This window comes from Salminus brasiliensis, chromosome 11 (assembly GCF_030463535.1).
Source record: "Salminus brasiliensis chromosome 11, fSalBra1.hap2, whole genome shotgun sequence".
In the NCBI taxonomy this organism is placed as follows: Eukaryota; Metazoa; Chordata; class Actinopteri; order Characiformes; family Bryconidae; genus Salminus; species Salminus brasiliensis.
The window spans coordinates 16441739-16456176 of NC_132888.1; the positions used below are offsets into that span (position 1 = coordinate 16441739).

Genomic DNA, 14438 nt, shown 5'->3' on the forward strand with positions numbered 1-14438 from the left:
GAGTCCTTGGTTCATACGTTTTCAGTGGTGATTAGGGTGGGGGACTTGGCTGCAAAAATGACTTAATGGCTTAATTCTCTGGGATATGCATTAGTCTGGTCTAGGGGTGCAACGACTAATCGACTTAGGTGACTAAACTCGATGACAGAATTAGTGGCCGATTTAAGTCAATTAGTTGAAGTCATCATGAGTTCACAGTGACTAGGGACGGTTCAGGACATAAGTGCTGTTGCTTTTTACTGTAATTCCTTCAATCTTAACGCAGAGCTGCAGTGAAAACACAGCGGACAGAGCAGCTGTTGGCTGAACGCAGCACATGGATAAAACATGGACTAAAAAAAACAAAAAAAATCAGAACCATGGAATCTACTATTAATTTTTAATGTTCGATGGGGAAAAAAAAACAAAACGCGGTGCATGACTCCACTCAATTTAGTGCAAAAATTAGTGTTTCACATTTGTCTCCCTTGTTTGTAAAATCAATTTCTTTAGATTAGGTTATTTTATTGTTGTTATTATGCACATGTATGTTTTTTATAGGAGAAAAAAAAATCTTGGGTTTTGTTTATTTTTATTTATTTTTTATTTATTTTTTTTAAATTGACAGATTATTCGACTGTCAGAAATAGTTGTTTGTTACAGCCCTAGTCTGGCTCTCCAGAGGACACTGATCAATGACTTGCTCTCTGGATTTTAAATAAAAATCCAAAATGATATGATGAATCTGCCATGTAACCTCACCAGAATCCCAGGACTTATAAAGAAAGAAAGAAATATACTTCAAAGTGAGCAAAGAGTTCATCTCTGTAGGGCCTGGACCTGATTTAGTATTATTTATTTATTTATTTTCTTTCCCCAAAAAAGTTTTGTTTCTCATTTGACTGTAGAACCCAGCTGTAATAAGTTTTAGGTCCACAGATCTGTGGTGAGCAGGAGCTCTCTTCAGGTGAGCTTGAAGGTGGTTTTATGTTATGGAGAATTGTCACCCCCCCCCCTATACATTTTTAAATCAAATTAATTTGTATAACCTCCTTGATTATTAATAACAGGTGTGTTCCACCCCTTTTTCTTCGATGTAACAGAATTGATTTGCTGAAGATTTCCTAAAGACTTAGTGGGCTTAAAAAGTTCATAACTGTTATCATTTTGGGGGAGCCACTAATTCTGTAGGATAGTGGGTCATTGTTTGCTAGGAGTAATCTGTGAAACTTGACTATGCCAGGATTTTTAGAAACAGTATTTTGAATAAGGTTGGCACTGAGCTGCAGTATGATCTATTCCTGCTCATTAATCACAGACACTAATGCCCTTCTAACCTGGCCTGGCGTTCCCAAGGTATACACTTAAAAATTACTCACATTTATCGCAGAGATGGAGAGGACAGATTAGTTGGACTCAATTTATTGAGCTTGATAATTAAGAGATTATGCTTCAGATAAGCTGCATAATAAATCTGCTCTTGTCTACTGGATTTGTAGTCATGGCAATAAGAGTGCTGCATAGACAGTCATCACAGCCGTTACTTAACTTTTTTTGTTTGTTTGTTATTGAATTATTTTCAGTTTTGCTTATTTCTTCCAGTTTTAAATACCTGCCAGGCTGATTTGAGTTTTGATTGTTCTTTGGGCTTGTGAAGTTTCTGTTTTGACTCTTTACGTATTTCTACTGGCAGGAGTAACAAAAGCAACCTCACATCAATTCAAGATTTCAATATGCTTATTTATTCTAGTTTTGAACTCTCCCCCCCCCCCCATTATAAAAATACCTGCTTTGTGTGGATAGTTTGAGTAAGGTATGGGAGTTATTATTATTATTATTATTATTATTATTATAAGGGGAAAAAATAATATTTTTATATATAAAAAAAAAAATCATGCTTCTTTGAACTCGCCAATGTTCTTAGCCAGACATGAGGGCTAGAGCAAGAGCCTGCTGCGACGTCAGTAATCAGTACCAAAATAAGACTGGTTTTGCTTTACTTTTAGAAGGGAAGAGATGGATGGAACAGTCCCTTAAAATGAGAAAGGGTCTTTGATGCAAGGAAAATGGAATGTTTAAATTTGCCATTTAACGTTAGTCGTGGATCCTGTTTTCATTTCATCATAGGTGGAAAACCACTTCTATGCTTCTTTTCCAGCTATTTCTGCAAAGGGTTTAACTGGCTTCTGTTTGTCAGCTGCAACCTCCTGTTACCCCCCACTGATGTAAACATGAGTGGCTGGAACATCCCATAGCCATCAGAGGGGTCCAGACGGGACCAGAGCAATACTGCGTAGTGTTTCCTCTACCATAGAAACGGGTACTGCCAGCCATTAATCTAGGTTACATTCCTTTTAGTCCAATTTACTGTTCTTATTCCCTTCAGTAAAAACAGAAGGACATTGCAACCACAACAGCAAAAAGAGTGGCTAGTTTGTCAACCAAGACTTTTAGGGGGTCGCAATGAAATTTGAATTATCTGATAACATTTACTTTAATGCCATTTGTTTGACGCTCTTATCCAGGGTGACTTACATTTAAACTAAGTTACACAGGTAGGCGTGTATTGTGTGGTTTGTGAACCCTAGTCTGGGTGGTGGTGGCCTTGCCCACTACACCACACCAACCAAATATCTTATCTCAACTTGAAAATACCCATAATATCTCCATGGCAGTCTTTTTATTGCTAAACTAAATGAAGGCTCATGTTCAGAGCGTACATAGTTAGTTTCTATTAACTATTTATATTTATAGTTTAAATGGTTAATATCATTTATAGTTTATATAGTTAATAGTTAATATCAACTATTTATATTTATTATATTTTTTTAAATTTATTTTATCTTCCTGGTTTTGACTCCTCCAACACGTGTGCAGCCACCCATCGGCTCTTTCTGAACTGGCGTTTATGCAACATGACTTGGCAACCAACTCGCTCTGAGAAAAGTGCTGTGTACCCAGCTCAGTTGCATCGACCAGCAGACACTTGGGTGCTTGAGAAACCGATGCCCGTTGTACTAAAATAGGATCGTGAACATCTCTCAGTTTACAGTTTGTTGAAGGTTTCAGTCGTGTGGAAAAGGAAGCTGTCACCAGCCTCCTGAAATGCTTTGTATAGGTCAGTCTCTCGGACAGATTGAAAGTGTTGGACCATTAGTTTTTACAGTTCTGAAGCACCGTTTGCATGTGTGCCTGCTCCGGTCCTTTGGCTTGCCATCCTCATTTGCCTCGAAGCTGAATTATGCCCAGGCAGCACTCCTTTGTTGACCAAGACTGAGAACCTGCTGCAGTTGCCATTTTAGAAATACACTCTGCAGTATAAGTGAGAGTAGACAGGGCTGCACCAGCTTGGTGTGCATGTGTGTACAGAAGCCAGTGTATGTCAAAAGAACAAGCAGGAAAGCACAACTTGTGTAGATATTATTAGCACATTTTAGTATGTGAATAGTTTAATATACACTATATGGACAAATGTCTTGGGACAGACTTTCAAATCATTGAATTCAGGTGTTTCATTCAGCCCCATTGTGTAAACTCTGGCACATAGACGTGCAGTCTGCCTTTACAAACATTACTAAAAGAATGGCTCGTTCTAAAGAGCTCACTGAACCGGCGTGATCCTGTAGTACAATGCCACTGAGACAGTAAGTCAGTTTGTGGATTTTCTACCCTACTTGGTATTCCATGATCAAATGTGAGGGGTAATATTGAAAACTGGAAATGTTAGAAACCACAGCAACTCCGCTACAAAATGTCAGATCATGTATACTTCCTGTTAATGCCTGTGGGTTTAAAATAGGAGGTCATAAAAGCTCCTGTTAGGTGTCCCAATACTTTTTGTCAGTAGTGTGTCTAGCCGTAGCCTTGTATAGGTTACGCAGGCTAGGCTAATGATACTGCTGTAGTGATTGAGCAAGTTATTTGGTGGACCCCCTCCCGTGCACCTGCTATTTAAGGCTTAGACTAAGAGTGCACTGCTGTGTCACTGCACTAGAAATGGAGCTCTCCCTGGGTGTGCCACATGGGCTGTCACCGTTCACTTTGTTGGTGGTCGATGATTCTGAGGCATTGTTGTCGCATGTGCTTTTGCTTGCATATAAGGAGATGTTTTCGAAAGGAGACATCTGAATATTTAGGCAGTAGAAGAAAAGATGCCCAGAGATGAGAGGGAATAAAGAATCTTCAGGTGATGTTTTAAAGAGCAATGTCTGCAGTGAGAGATGTACAGAAGAAGCAGCAGAATAAACCCTTCCAAAGGCACGTTAAGCAGTAAAATGTGAGTGTAAAAAATGGAGGACTGCTTTCAAATAAGTCAGATCTGAATTATTAAAGACAAAAACAAAGATTCTCTGTATGGTTTAAGAGGAAATGTATATTTGCAGTGCCAAGCAGAAGCTGTAGCACAGGAAACTTGGTTGACGAGATTGTGTCTAACTCAGCTGACCGATTACTTGAATATTCTTAAATTTCTCCTCTTAGGCTTGTTTTTTGGCGATGAATCATCCCTGTAAGTGTGTGTGTGATTTGTATTCCACTTATGTAGTTGTAGCATAATAATCCAATTACACCTTTTTAAAGAGCAATGTACTTTTGATTATTATGAAAATTGGAAAAATTTGGATTAATATAAAAATGTTTGTGAATACCAGTCATACCACTGCCTGTCGCAATCTGCACTGTGTATGGCAGCACCATTATTAATGTATTGGTCATTGTGCACACTGCACTCTATTCCTACGTGATGGATACCGCTCTTTGCTCACAGTCTCTAGCTTTCCTCTGATTGAGAGCGGGCGAGAGAACAAAAGGGCGTGATGGGATAAAATACACACAAGTAAACACAACAGGCAACATTGGTTGTCAATATTTTGTACAATAAGTTGATAAAGTAATTATCGAGACAGACCTAATTTGTATTTCTTGTTTTGTCACACCCTAGTTCTGTAATTCTCCAAGTCCTCAAACTATGCAGTATTGTACTTTTAAAAACAGTTCCTTCTCACATTCGTTCTGCACATTCCTCATTCTACATTCTGCTGTGAATAACTTGCAGGCTGTTTAGGTGTCCCTCCGTGTGTGCAATGGTGCATTTATAGAGAACAAAAGCACTTTGGGCAAAGCATTTTCAGTAGCATTTGTGCAGCACAAAGCTGAATGTGCACAGGGGAAAAGCCTCAAGTCTGTTTCTTCACTCCTTTGCGGCTTTGTTTTCTGCAGGGTTGGGAGCATTTGACTGGCTGTTTTGTATCAAAAATGAGTTTGCCCCAAAATTCACTTCGCTTCTGGCAAGGCAGTAAATACTCCTGTTAACTCAATCAGCTCTGTTTAAGAGCTGAATAAGGCAGGACCCCTCCTTCAGCTCTGGTAACGATGGAGATCAGGCAGGACCTGATATTGACAATGGCCTTGGGGCCCATGCTCTATGACCCATTGTCCCCTTTTTCTTATTTCATGTCCTTTCTTGCTCATTTATTCTCAGATTAACACACTATATCTCCCACTCAAACACAACAGTTTCAGCCTGCCCTCGTGCTCTCCTGTGCTCAGTTGGCACAAAAGGTCAAGCCACTCAGCTGGTCTGTGGTAATTAATTGTGCTTGTCACAAGATCGGTATTATACTCTCCCACTCCCACAATGCCATGTTGGCCTTCTGACACTCAGCTAGCATTGCTTATGCACTTTCGTTTCATGCCCATTTCATTTTGTTTTTTAACCACCAGAAGTTGAAATATGAGTCTGGGTGGTGAATGATGCAGGGTGCTGAATGGTGCAGAGGTGGCATTAAGGGGCAGCCATTAGAACTAATCATTAGAACTAGGAATGTATTTTTCCTGCTTTCCATCACCTGGCCTAATTTTGCACTAAAGTGAATGAAAAGATAATTATATAGGCATTCGCTTGATTGATTACTGCTTTTTGGAGAGGCTGAAATGTTCATGGAGACCGACCGATTTCCCCCCCCCCTTAAAAAAATAAAATGCAATGACTGAAATTTACAGAGAGGTTCTATTTATTGAGTAGCAAGTGTTCTTGGCTCTTGCCGTTGTCACTCACTGCTCCCTGGAGGCTTTACATTTATTTGAAGTGACACAGAATATCAATTCTGCCCCTTCTAGAAGTTAATTGGGGTCAAATTCCCAAAGCGTGGCAACAGAATGGTCAGCAGTAAACCAGCTATGAGTGAAATCAATTATACTCGCTTTTGTTTTTGTTTTCTTTGCTCATTTTCCTAGAAAACTTGGGGTTAAGACTTTGCCTGGCGGCCTCTGTGTAGATTGTGGTCGGAACAGGAATGAAAGTTTTTATTTGCATGCAGAATACAGTGCTCTGAAAGGTGAATTGTGCCTTTTCATCCCTGGCTTTTCATTAGAAAATCAATTTTACACTATAAATATGAGTCAAGGCTTACGGATTATGAAACGGAGCCTTAAACCTGTTGTGGGGGGGTAAACAAAAAAAAAAAAAACACCATCTACAGTCTACCCCATCCCCCATGAAAAGATCTATGGTCACTTGTTCTCCAGTCTAGTCGCCCACTTCTCTCTCACTATAGAACAGGCTCTCCTCTTCTGAAGCTTGCTGAGTGAGCTTGCTGTTACGAGTGCAGTTTAAAACAGCACATTGTCCTTAGCGAACTCTCCTCCTCCATGGCCTTTTGTGCCTTCTGGGTTTAGTTGTTCTCTCTCTCTCCAGCACCCCTCCACCTCCAACCCTGTGGCTGTCTTCATTTATTTTACAGCCACTTCAAGTTGGGGAACAAAACCAGAAGCAGGAATTCAGCATTAGTTTTTTTTTTTTTGTTTTTTTTTTTTCTTTCCCTTCCTTGAGGTTTTTGTGCACACGTTTAGCTCTGTTCTCCAACAAGCAAATGCCTGCTGCCAAAGACATGCTTGTTTATGCATACTTTGCATATTCTGCTGGAACTGAACAAGCAGCTTGCTTTTTTATATATTAGGGCTACCTATATTTTTGTCTGCTTAATTGCCTTTCATTAGTTTTGAGTAAAAATGGCAGCAAACGCACTGCTGTGCGCAGTAGTACTGAGACTATACAGTACACGGTACGCTATAGACAATGCCTCCATGTGGTGCGGGCAATTTAAATTATGCCTGAATCAGCACAGATCCACTGGATCGGAGCAGAACATCCCTAATAAACTATAAACATTTTAAATGTATAAACCTCTAATATTTAAACAAATTTTACTGTTTAACACGCTGCATGTTGTACCGGCTATCAGCTACAACACTAGGTAGATCTGACAGTAACTATAGTCTGCACTACAGTCTGTTCATGAAAAGAAAGCTACCCTTATGCCCTGTGAATCGAACCATGACTTGTGTACCATTACAGCACTAGTAAATAGGAGGTCATATGATGAATGTATTTCCTGTCCTTATATATACATACACTATATATCTCTCTATCTTCCCCACTCTAGGCTGATTACTTCACTTGCATTGGCACCATTGTGTACATGAGGAAGGAGAACTGCCTGTACCAGGCCTGTCCTAGCAAAGACTGCAACAAGAAGGTGGTGGACCAGCAGAACGGCATGTTCCGCTGCGAGAAGTGCGACAAAGAGTTTCCTGACTTCAAATACCGTCTCATGCTGTCTGTGAGTCCCCCACTCTCTCCTCACGCCCCGTCTTAAACAGTGTATTTTACTCGTCCTTGTCTCTCCTTCTCCCAAAGCTTCCTAAGCATGGAGTCATGCTCTGTTGTGTGCTTTCATCCCTCCTTTCCTTTTCTCTCTCCTCTGCTCCTTTCCCCTCTCCTCTCAACTCCATCCTTCTGTTCTGGTATTGCCTCAGTTATCCCCGTTTCCCCCTAAAATAGTCATTTATGGAATAGATTAGTATTCTTCTGTGCAAGCCTGCCACACGCTCTAAATATTTAGTGGCTATTTTGGAGCTGTTTTAGCATTGCTTTTTACTGTTATTCAATTTATATTGTTTTTGGTTAATTGCTCCCTTTCCTTTTTATTCTGCTGCTTATTTTGCAGAAATACACACCAATAGTTTTGGGTGTTTATTTTTATTTATTTTCTTTTTTCTTTTTTTCTTTTTGTTCCCTTCTGCTAGTACTGCTGCGAAATGATTTTAAAAATAGGAGCATTAAAATATTAAAACTCATTTAGTCAGCAGGCCCAGCTCTTCCAGTCTTCCAGCCAGACATGTGAAATAAGCCGATTTTCCTTTTTGTTTTGTGTCCCTCGCCAGTCAGCACATCGAGGTTCTCCATAACACTATAGTAGAAGCATATGTTTGCACCAAGCACAATACAAATGCGTCTTGGCCCAATTCTCTTTGCATGAGCCTCTCTGCCAGATCTGCTTTTTCAACAATACCTATGTCCAGAGGAGGTGCATTGTAATGCTTCATCAGACTATTGAATCAGAAAATGAATGCTTTTGTCACGGTCATCCTGATTTCACTTATCATGCTCTCTCACTCTCCAGGCGAATATTGCAGATTTCGGTGACAACCAGTGGGTGACATGCTTCCAGGACAGTGCTGAGACCATCCTGGGCCAGAGAGCAGATTACATTGGCCAGCTCAAGGACTCTGTGAGTTTTTCCTTCTACCCTCTGTGTATCTTTTTCTCTTGCGGTGAGGTGACTCGCTCATTCTCTGGTACATGAAAGTATGGCCTCGGGGACTGGCCAGTGCAATAGAAAGTCTCACAGAGCAGAACATTGTGAGTGAATTTTCACTCAGTCTGTGGAGCATCCACAAATGAGGTAACGCAAACCAGAAGGTATTCACAGGCGCTCGTTTGGAAGGATTGGCTGACTGTCTCTGTTTCGTTTCTGACCAAGTTATGTTGCAGACTCCCTTTGTTTCACAGTGAAATTTAATTTCTTCTTTTATATTGTTTTGCAGAATGAGGCTGCCTATGATGAGGTCTTCCAGCACGCCAACTTCAACACTTTTGTCTTCCGTAATCGAGTGAAGCTGGAGACCTACAATGTGAGTACTGCCTTAATTGGATCTTTTAACCAGAGAACTGAAGTTGTGAAGTTGCTCATTATTTCACGATATGTTCTTTTGAAATGCTGTGCTCTCTGGTGGGGATTGTAGCCTATTTGTCGCTTCATTCAAGGCTGAGAGCTGAAATAAATTGCAGAAGTAGAAGTTGTCATCATTATTGACTTTTGATTGGGTTCCTGTGAAATGCCCCTCTTGCTTTGCTATGATGTTGGGTGTGTACGTAATTCACTACAGGCTAATTTACATTCAGATGTATGGATAGAGCAGATTAGTCTGAACTTCTTGGGCACAGGTTTGATATTTATGGAGTTGGACTTTTAATTCTGAAATTGAGACAGTGTAAAAAAAAAAAAAACTGCCAGATTCAAATTATTTCCAAACAAAACAAAAAAGATAAGCCCTGCACTGTAGTTCAACCTGTGTAGTGAATTAGTCAAAATGTCATATTGTCGCTATATATGAGCTACCAAATGGCCTTTTTGTTTGTTTGTGTGTTTATTTGGTTATTTTGTCTTGTTATTTTGCTATATTACAAGACGGCAGGCGGGCTCTGTCTAATAAGGTTTATATTGTCCTTCAGGGAAATTTGCACTCATCTTTAGTGGCATGTCGATATCCACCCTCCCAGGCGTAGCGCAGTTGGAGAAAGATTGTTAAATGACATAATGTAATGGAATTGAGCCACAAGCCTTTCTCAGCACATTTGAAGGTGCTGAACTCAGCTCTGTGAAAACAGTACATCAAAACACTTATGGCCTGTCCATTCAAACATTTCTAGCCTATATTAGGTTTTAAGTGGATTTCTGAAAGGGACATGCTCCAGTCTCTTGATGTGTCCGTGCATTTGACAGGATGTTAAGTATAGGGGTGAGGACTGTACTCTCTACCACCCCCCACCCCCCAATCACTGCTTCAGGACTTTGGCGTGCAAGTCCAGTGTATGAATGGGCACCATGTGTGCAGAAGTATTTCATTTCATAGAAGAACCATTTAACCAGAGGAAAAACCCAACCTAGGCATTTTTATTTAATGGCTCAGGTATTGGCTATTTTAAAGCCAGATCCACTTTCAATCCTTTTTGTTCTAGCAGAGCATCCTCTAGGTGCCATTAACGGTAATTATTCACAGCTGCCACAGTGAGGTTTTTCTTAGGCCCTGTCCAGGTGAATCCAGATATTTTTTAAAAATGTGATTTCCCTCCCTTTTTGAAAATATTTCTGTCCACCGAGAGACAAAAATGCTTGCATGAGCCGGGCGTACCATGCGACAGTACCTCATAAAGAGAGACCCCAAAACAAAGGTTTAATCCAAGTGTACACACTACTCCCTATGTGTGGGTTCTAAATCGAACTAGAGCATTGTATATTTCGAATAGAGCAGTGTTTACATTTTATTCATATGTGGACAACACTGATAACAGTTTGCAAAAAATCTCTACCTTGGAGAGCGTTTTTGAAAAGTTTAGTTCAGTGATCAAAACTGCGTGTTGGTTGTGGGGGGTGTTTTTTTTTTATGTATTTATTTATTTATTTATTTATTTATTTAAATATCTGAATATGTGTGGATGGGTCCTCAGATAACAGTTTACAGTCTGCAGTGCAGAATTATAATCTGCGTGGTACCAATACTAAATTTCAACTCAATACGAGTTTTGAGTTGTACGGGATCATACCCTTGACCTTACATTTGAAGAACCCACCTTATTTTTTTATTATTATTTTTTTATTATTATTATTTATATTTCTATATATATAGTGTACTGTGGGTCTCAAAGATGGGTTCAGACAATGTTGCCATGGTCTTACAAAAACTAAATTGTCTAATTTTGCCTGTATTTTATTGTGTGTCTGTATCTGAGCTAGCATTTCAATGTAAAGTGAGTTTCATAGGCTAATTAATGAACCTAAATAGCACATAATTCCTGTGTTCCCAATAATTCTGAGTGAGCTCCAACAGGACCAGCGCCAGCATGCTAAGGCAGCCAGTCTGTTCTTGGTTAGTTTCTTTGTCTGATTTTTGCGGTTTCAACCAAGTACCTTTTCTCTGTGCTTTTTTTTTTTTTAGGATGAATCTCGCATTAAGGTGACCGTAATGGAGGCTAAACCTGTGGACCATAAGGAGTACAGCAAGAGGCTGATCATGAACATCAAAAAGGTTGCAGCGCAGTAGAATGCTACCACTTCCAGCAAGAATGCTGTCCTGCACTAAGAGCAGCACTTCCTTCTGTGACCTGGAGCATATATAAGTGTACTTCTCAGAGCTGTTTGTATCTTTTTGTTTTTGTTCTTTTTGTTTTACTTTGTCTTAAAGTCTGATGATGCTGATTTGCCATGTGAAAGATTTTTTTTTTTCCCCCTCATGGAAGTAGTCACAGCCACTTATGTTGGACTGACGGGTGCAGTAGCAGTGTGGTTATTGGATGTGCGGTTGTCCCTAGCTGATTAGAAGGGGAAATGGCTGGTTTATTAGGAACTGCTGACATTTTGGCAGTGGATAAAGGGGGTTTGAGCGAAGGGTGTTTTTTTTTTTTTTTTTGTTGTTTGTTTGTTTTTTTGAGGAAATTCAAGAGGGTGGGCTGGGGAGTGTTTGGCAGACATACAGGTCGGTCTGTGTATGCATGCACAGCTATGTGTCTGTCTTTAAGCTGGCTGGTGGCAGAAGGGAATTGGCTGCCCTTTTCTAGCGTTTTGGGTTCAGCAGCCCAGTCAGTAGGCTTCTGTCTCTGAGCATGCCTGGAATGGACCTGTGCAGCCCTGATAAGCTTGCGTAAACACACACACACAACATCCTCCACACATACTTAAAGTTGGTTGGACTTCCCAGAGACGAATGCACTCAATATATATGTAGATATATTTTTTTTCTTGTTTTGTTTTCTGGACAGAAGTCACAAACACAAGAAATAAAGTTTTGGAGAAACCTGGCTTTTTTGGTGTGTTTCCTTAGCGCTTTCAATATGCACCAACATTGCTAGGTGTTACTAGCACTTTCTGTTAATTCAGCCAACTAACTGTAGCCTTAACTGGTAGCTGTTGGAGTGTTTCTTTTGAGGCTGTCCACAAATAATTCACAAGTTCTTTTATATTTTTGTGGCCCTTTGTACTGTACTAGAGAGCATCATTTAAGCTGTATTTTAATACCCCCCTCCCCCCTCATTAAAAAATGGCTTCTCTGATTCTCTGTCTGAACTGCTCTTCTCTCATCTTCTGAGCGAAGAACTGTAAAGCCTGCCCCAACCACCCAGTAATGCGAGGCCATGTTCTTTAATTCCTGCTTCTACTGACAAACACCTTCTGAAATATTTTTCTCTCTCAGAACATCTGATGCAGGCTGCTCTTGGATATCACTTTTTCCCACCCAAGTTACCGATTTCCAAATGGACATGTTTATTGACAAGGTTCTTATGTACAGTAATGTCATTCCAAAAAAAAAAACCACTTATTTTTTTCAGACATGGGTGCCATGTTCAAAATAAAACATGTAAAGATGGCAGTTCCTCACCTAGCACACATGATTTAAGCCATATTTAAATCTACCCTGCTGACTCCTTTAAAAAATGTGTTGTATGGTTCTCTGAAATGCTCTTCTCTCTTAGGTCTTCTAACCTAAGAACAGTCTGCCCACAATCACCTAGTAACTGACCAAAACATAAAAAAAAAATACAAAAAATTAATTTGATGAAAAATTGAGGAGTATGTGAATGAATGAATGAATGTATATGAATGTATTGATGAATTTGAATGTAAAATATTTCTCTGTTTTTTGCATGCCTGGGTTAAGCTTGACAGACAAGGCAAAAACAAATAAGGAAGGGGGGAGGGGAACACTAAGCTTGCGATTTGGCCCTGGCTGCTCTAAAAACTGAAATGATGTCAGTTACTCAAATGACAAACCAAGGTAATGTAACTGGGTGGTGAATCAAGCAGTGGGATGCTCACAACAAAAGGGGGGGGGGTATTTAGAATGAGTATATTTTATGTATAGTGGGACAAACATCTTTTTTTTCTCAAAGATTTGAGAAATAATAGTTTTGTGAAGGTTGTAAATGTGTTGGTGAATATGGACATGTAAATAATGGCCATGAACAAAATAATTTTTTAAAATATGATGTTCCTCTGTAGGAAACACTGCTTTTCCCACTCATTTATCCTCTTAACAAGAACACATGAATGTCTTTATGCTTCAGAAACACACTTTGGCATTTTTTTTGTGCCTAATGTATCTCATCAAATGTTCCAGACGCAAATTGCACCCATTTCACGGACTGACTCCCTTACTAATACTAAGCGTGTTTGCATCTGGATTCTAGAGAAGCCTGATGAAGAGGCTGAAATCTAAAATTCTGACATGAGAGAGACTGTCTTTTTTTCTGGTATGTTCTTGGGAACATCCCCTTTCTGTTTAAAACTGAGGAACATAATGAGTGATCTGTATTTGTTTAAGCCCAAGGGCAAGTCCGAGGCGAATGACCCACTTGGCCTCAGAGTATGCCTGTGGGTTTCTGGAGCCCCATTAAAATCTGAATTGATTTTTATTTCTGCTGTCAATACTGTGGGAATTTCCTCATTGGTTGAGCATATTTAATCTAATTGGACAAACATTGGCCTGACATATGTGCCTTCTTGCATTTGTGTTTGTTTAGCGGATTTGATATCGAATCTATTAGAAACCCTTGGGCGGTTTTAACACGCTGAGCGAAGTGAGACAGTGTTGGGTTCTCCTACTGTCATAACAGGCCTTCCTAAAAAAGGCAATTAACCACTGCACCTTCACCCAGAGCATGAGATTATCAGACATCAGGAACACGTGGAGATGAGGGGTTGTTCTTTACGTTCTTATGTTATTTGGAAACTGCGATATGCTTATGTGCCACTTATGGCTTTTTTAATCTCCTGCTTTTTTTCTTTTCTTGATGGACGCTTTGTGATAACGACTTGTCAAGCGGAGTTAACAACATCTAAAACCTCTGAAAACTGTAACGAATCCCTGCTGCGATAAGAACTCGGGAATAAACAGGAGAGGGACGGGATTGCGGAGAAGAGGAAGGATTATTTCAGATGCTTGCCTCAGAGAGAGATGCTCTCTCTTCTATTAGCTGCTCGACAGAGAGCCTCTTGGCAGCTTTCAGAGCTGCCAATAAAGGCGACTGTGTGCAGTAATGATGCTGCTGGTTTGCCTGCTTGCTTCCCCGTAGCTTGGCTTTCTAACCTGATTAAGTCCTCAGACGGTGATTTGGCTCTGGGGAGCGGGCTCTGATTCTCTCGCATGTACACTTCTGCTCGCTGTGACATGGCTGTGGAGAACCGGATGGCATGTACAGGGCCCCTGGACCTCCAGGCGAAAGGCATGGATGGAGTTGCAAACTGTAAACACTGCAGAACATGAGCTGTTTGGATAACAGATTTGCTCACATTTGGAAGATACTTTAGTGTCCCTGTTGGGGTCATTGTGATAAATGTGCATTT

General features: G+C 40.2%; 1 protein-coding gene across 1 annotated transcript in view; it reads left to right on the forward strand.

Moving 5' to 3' along the window:
• The window catches only part of rpa1 (replication protein A1), a 31040-nt gene extending 18891 nt beyond the window's left edge, over positions 1-12149 (forward strand). The window contains exons 14-17 of the mRNA XM_072691973.1: positions 7422-7598; positions 8442-8549; positions 8866-8952; positions 11038-12149. Of these exons, the coding sequence (XP_072548074.1) occupies positions 7422-7598; positions 8442-8549; positions 8866-8952; positions 11038-11142 (477 nt within the window). The 3' untranslated portion in view covers positions 11143-12149. The remainder of the gene's footprint in view (positions 1-7421; positions 7599-8441; positions 8550-8865; positions 8953-11037) is intronic.
• The last annotated feature ends 2289 nt before the right edge of the window (positions 12150-14438 follow it).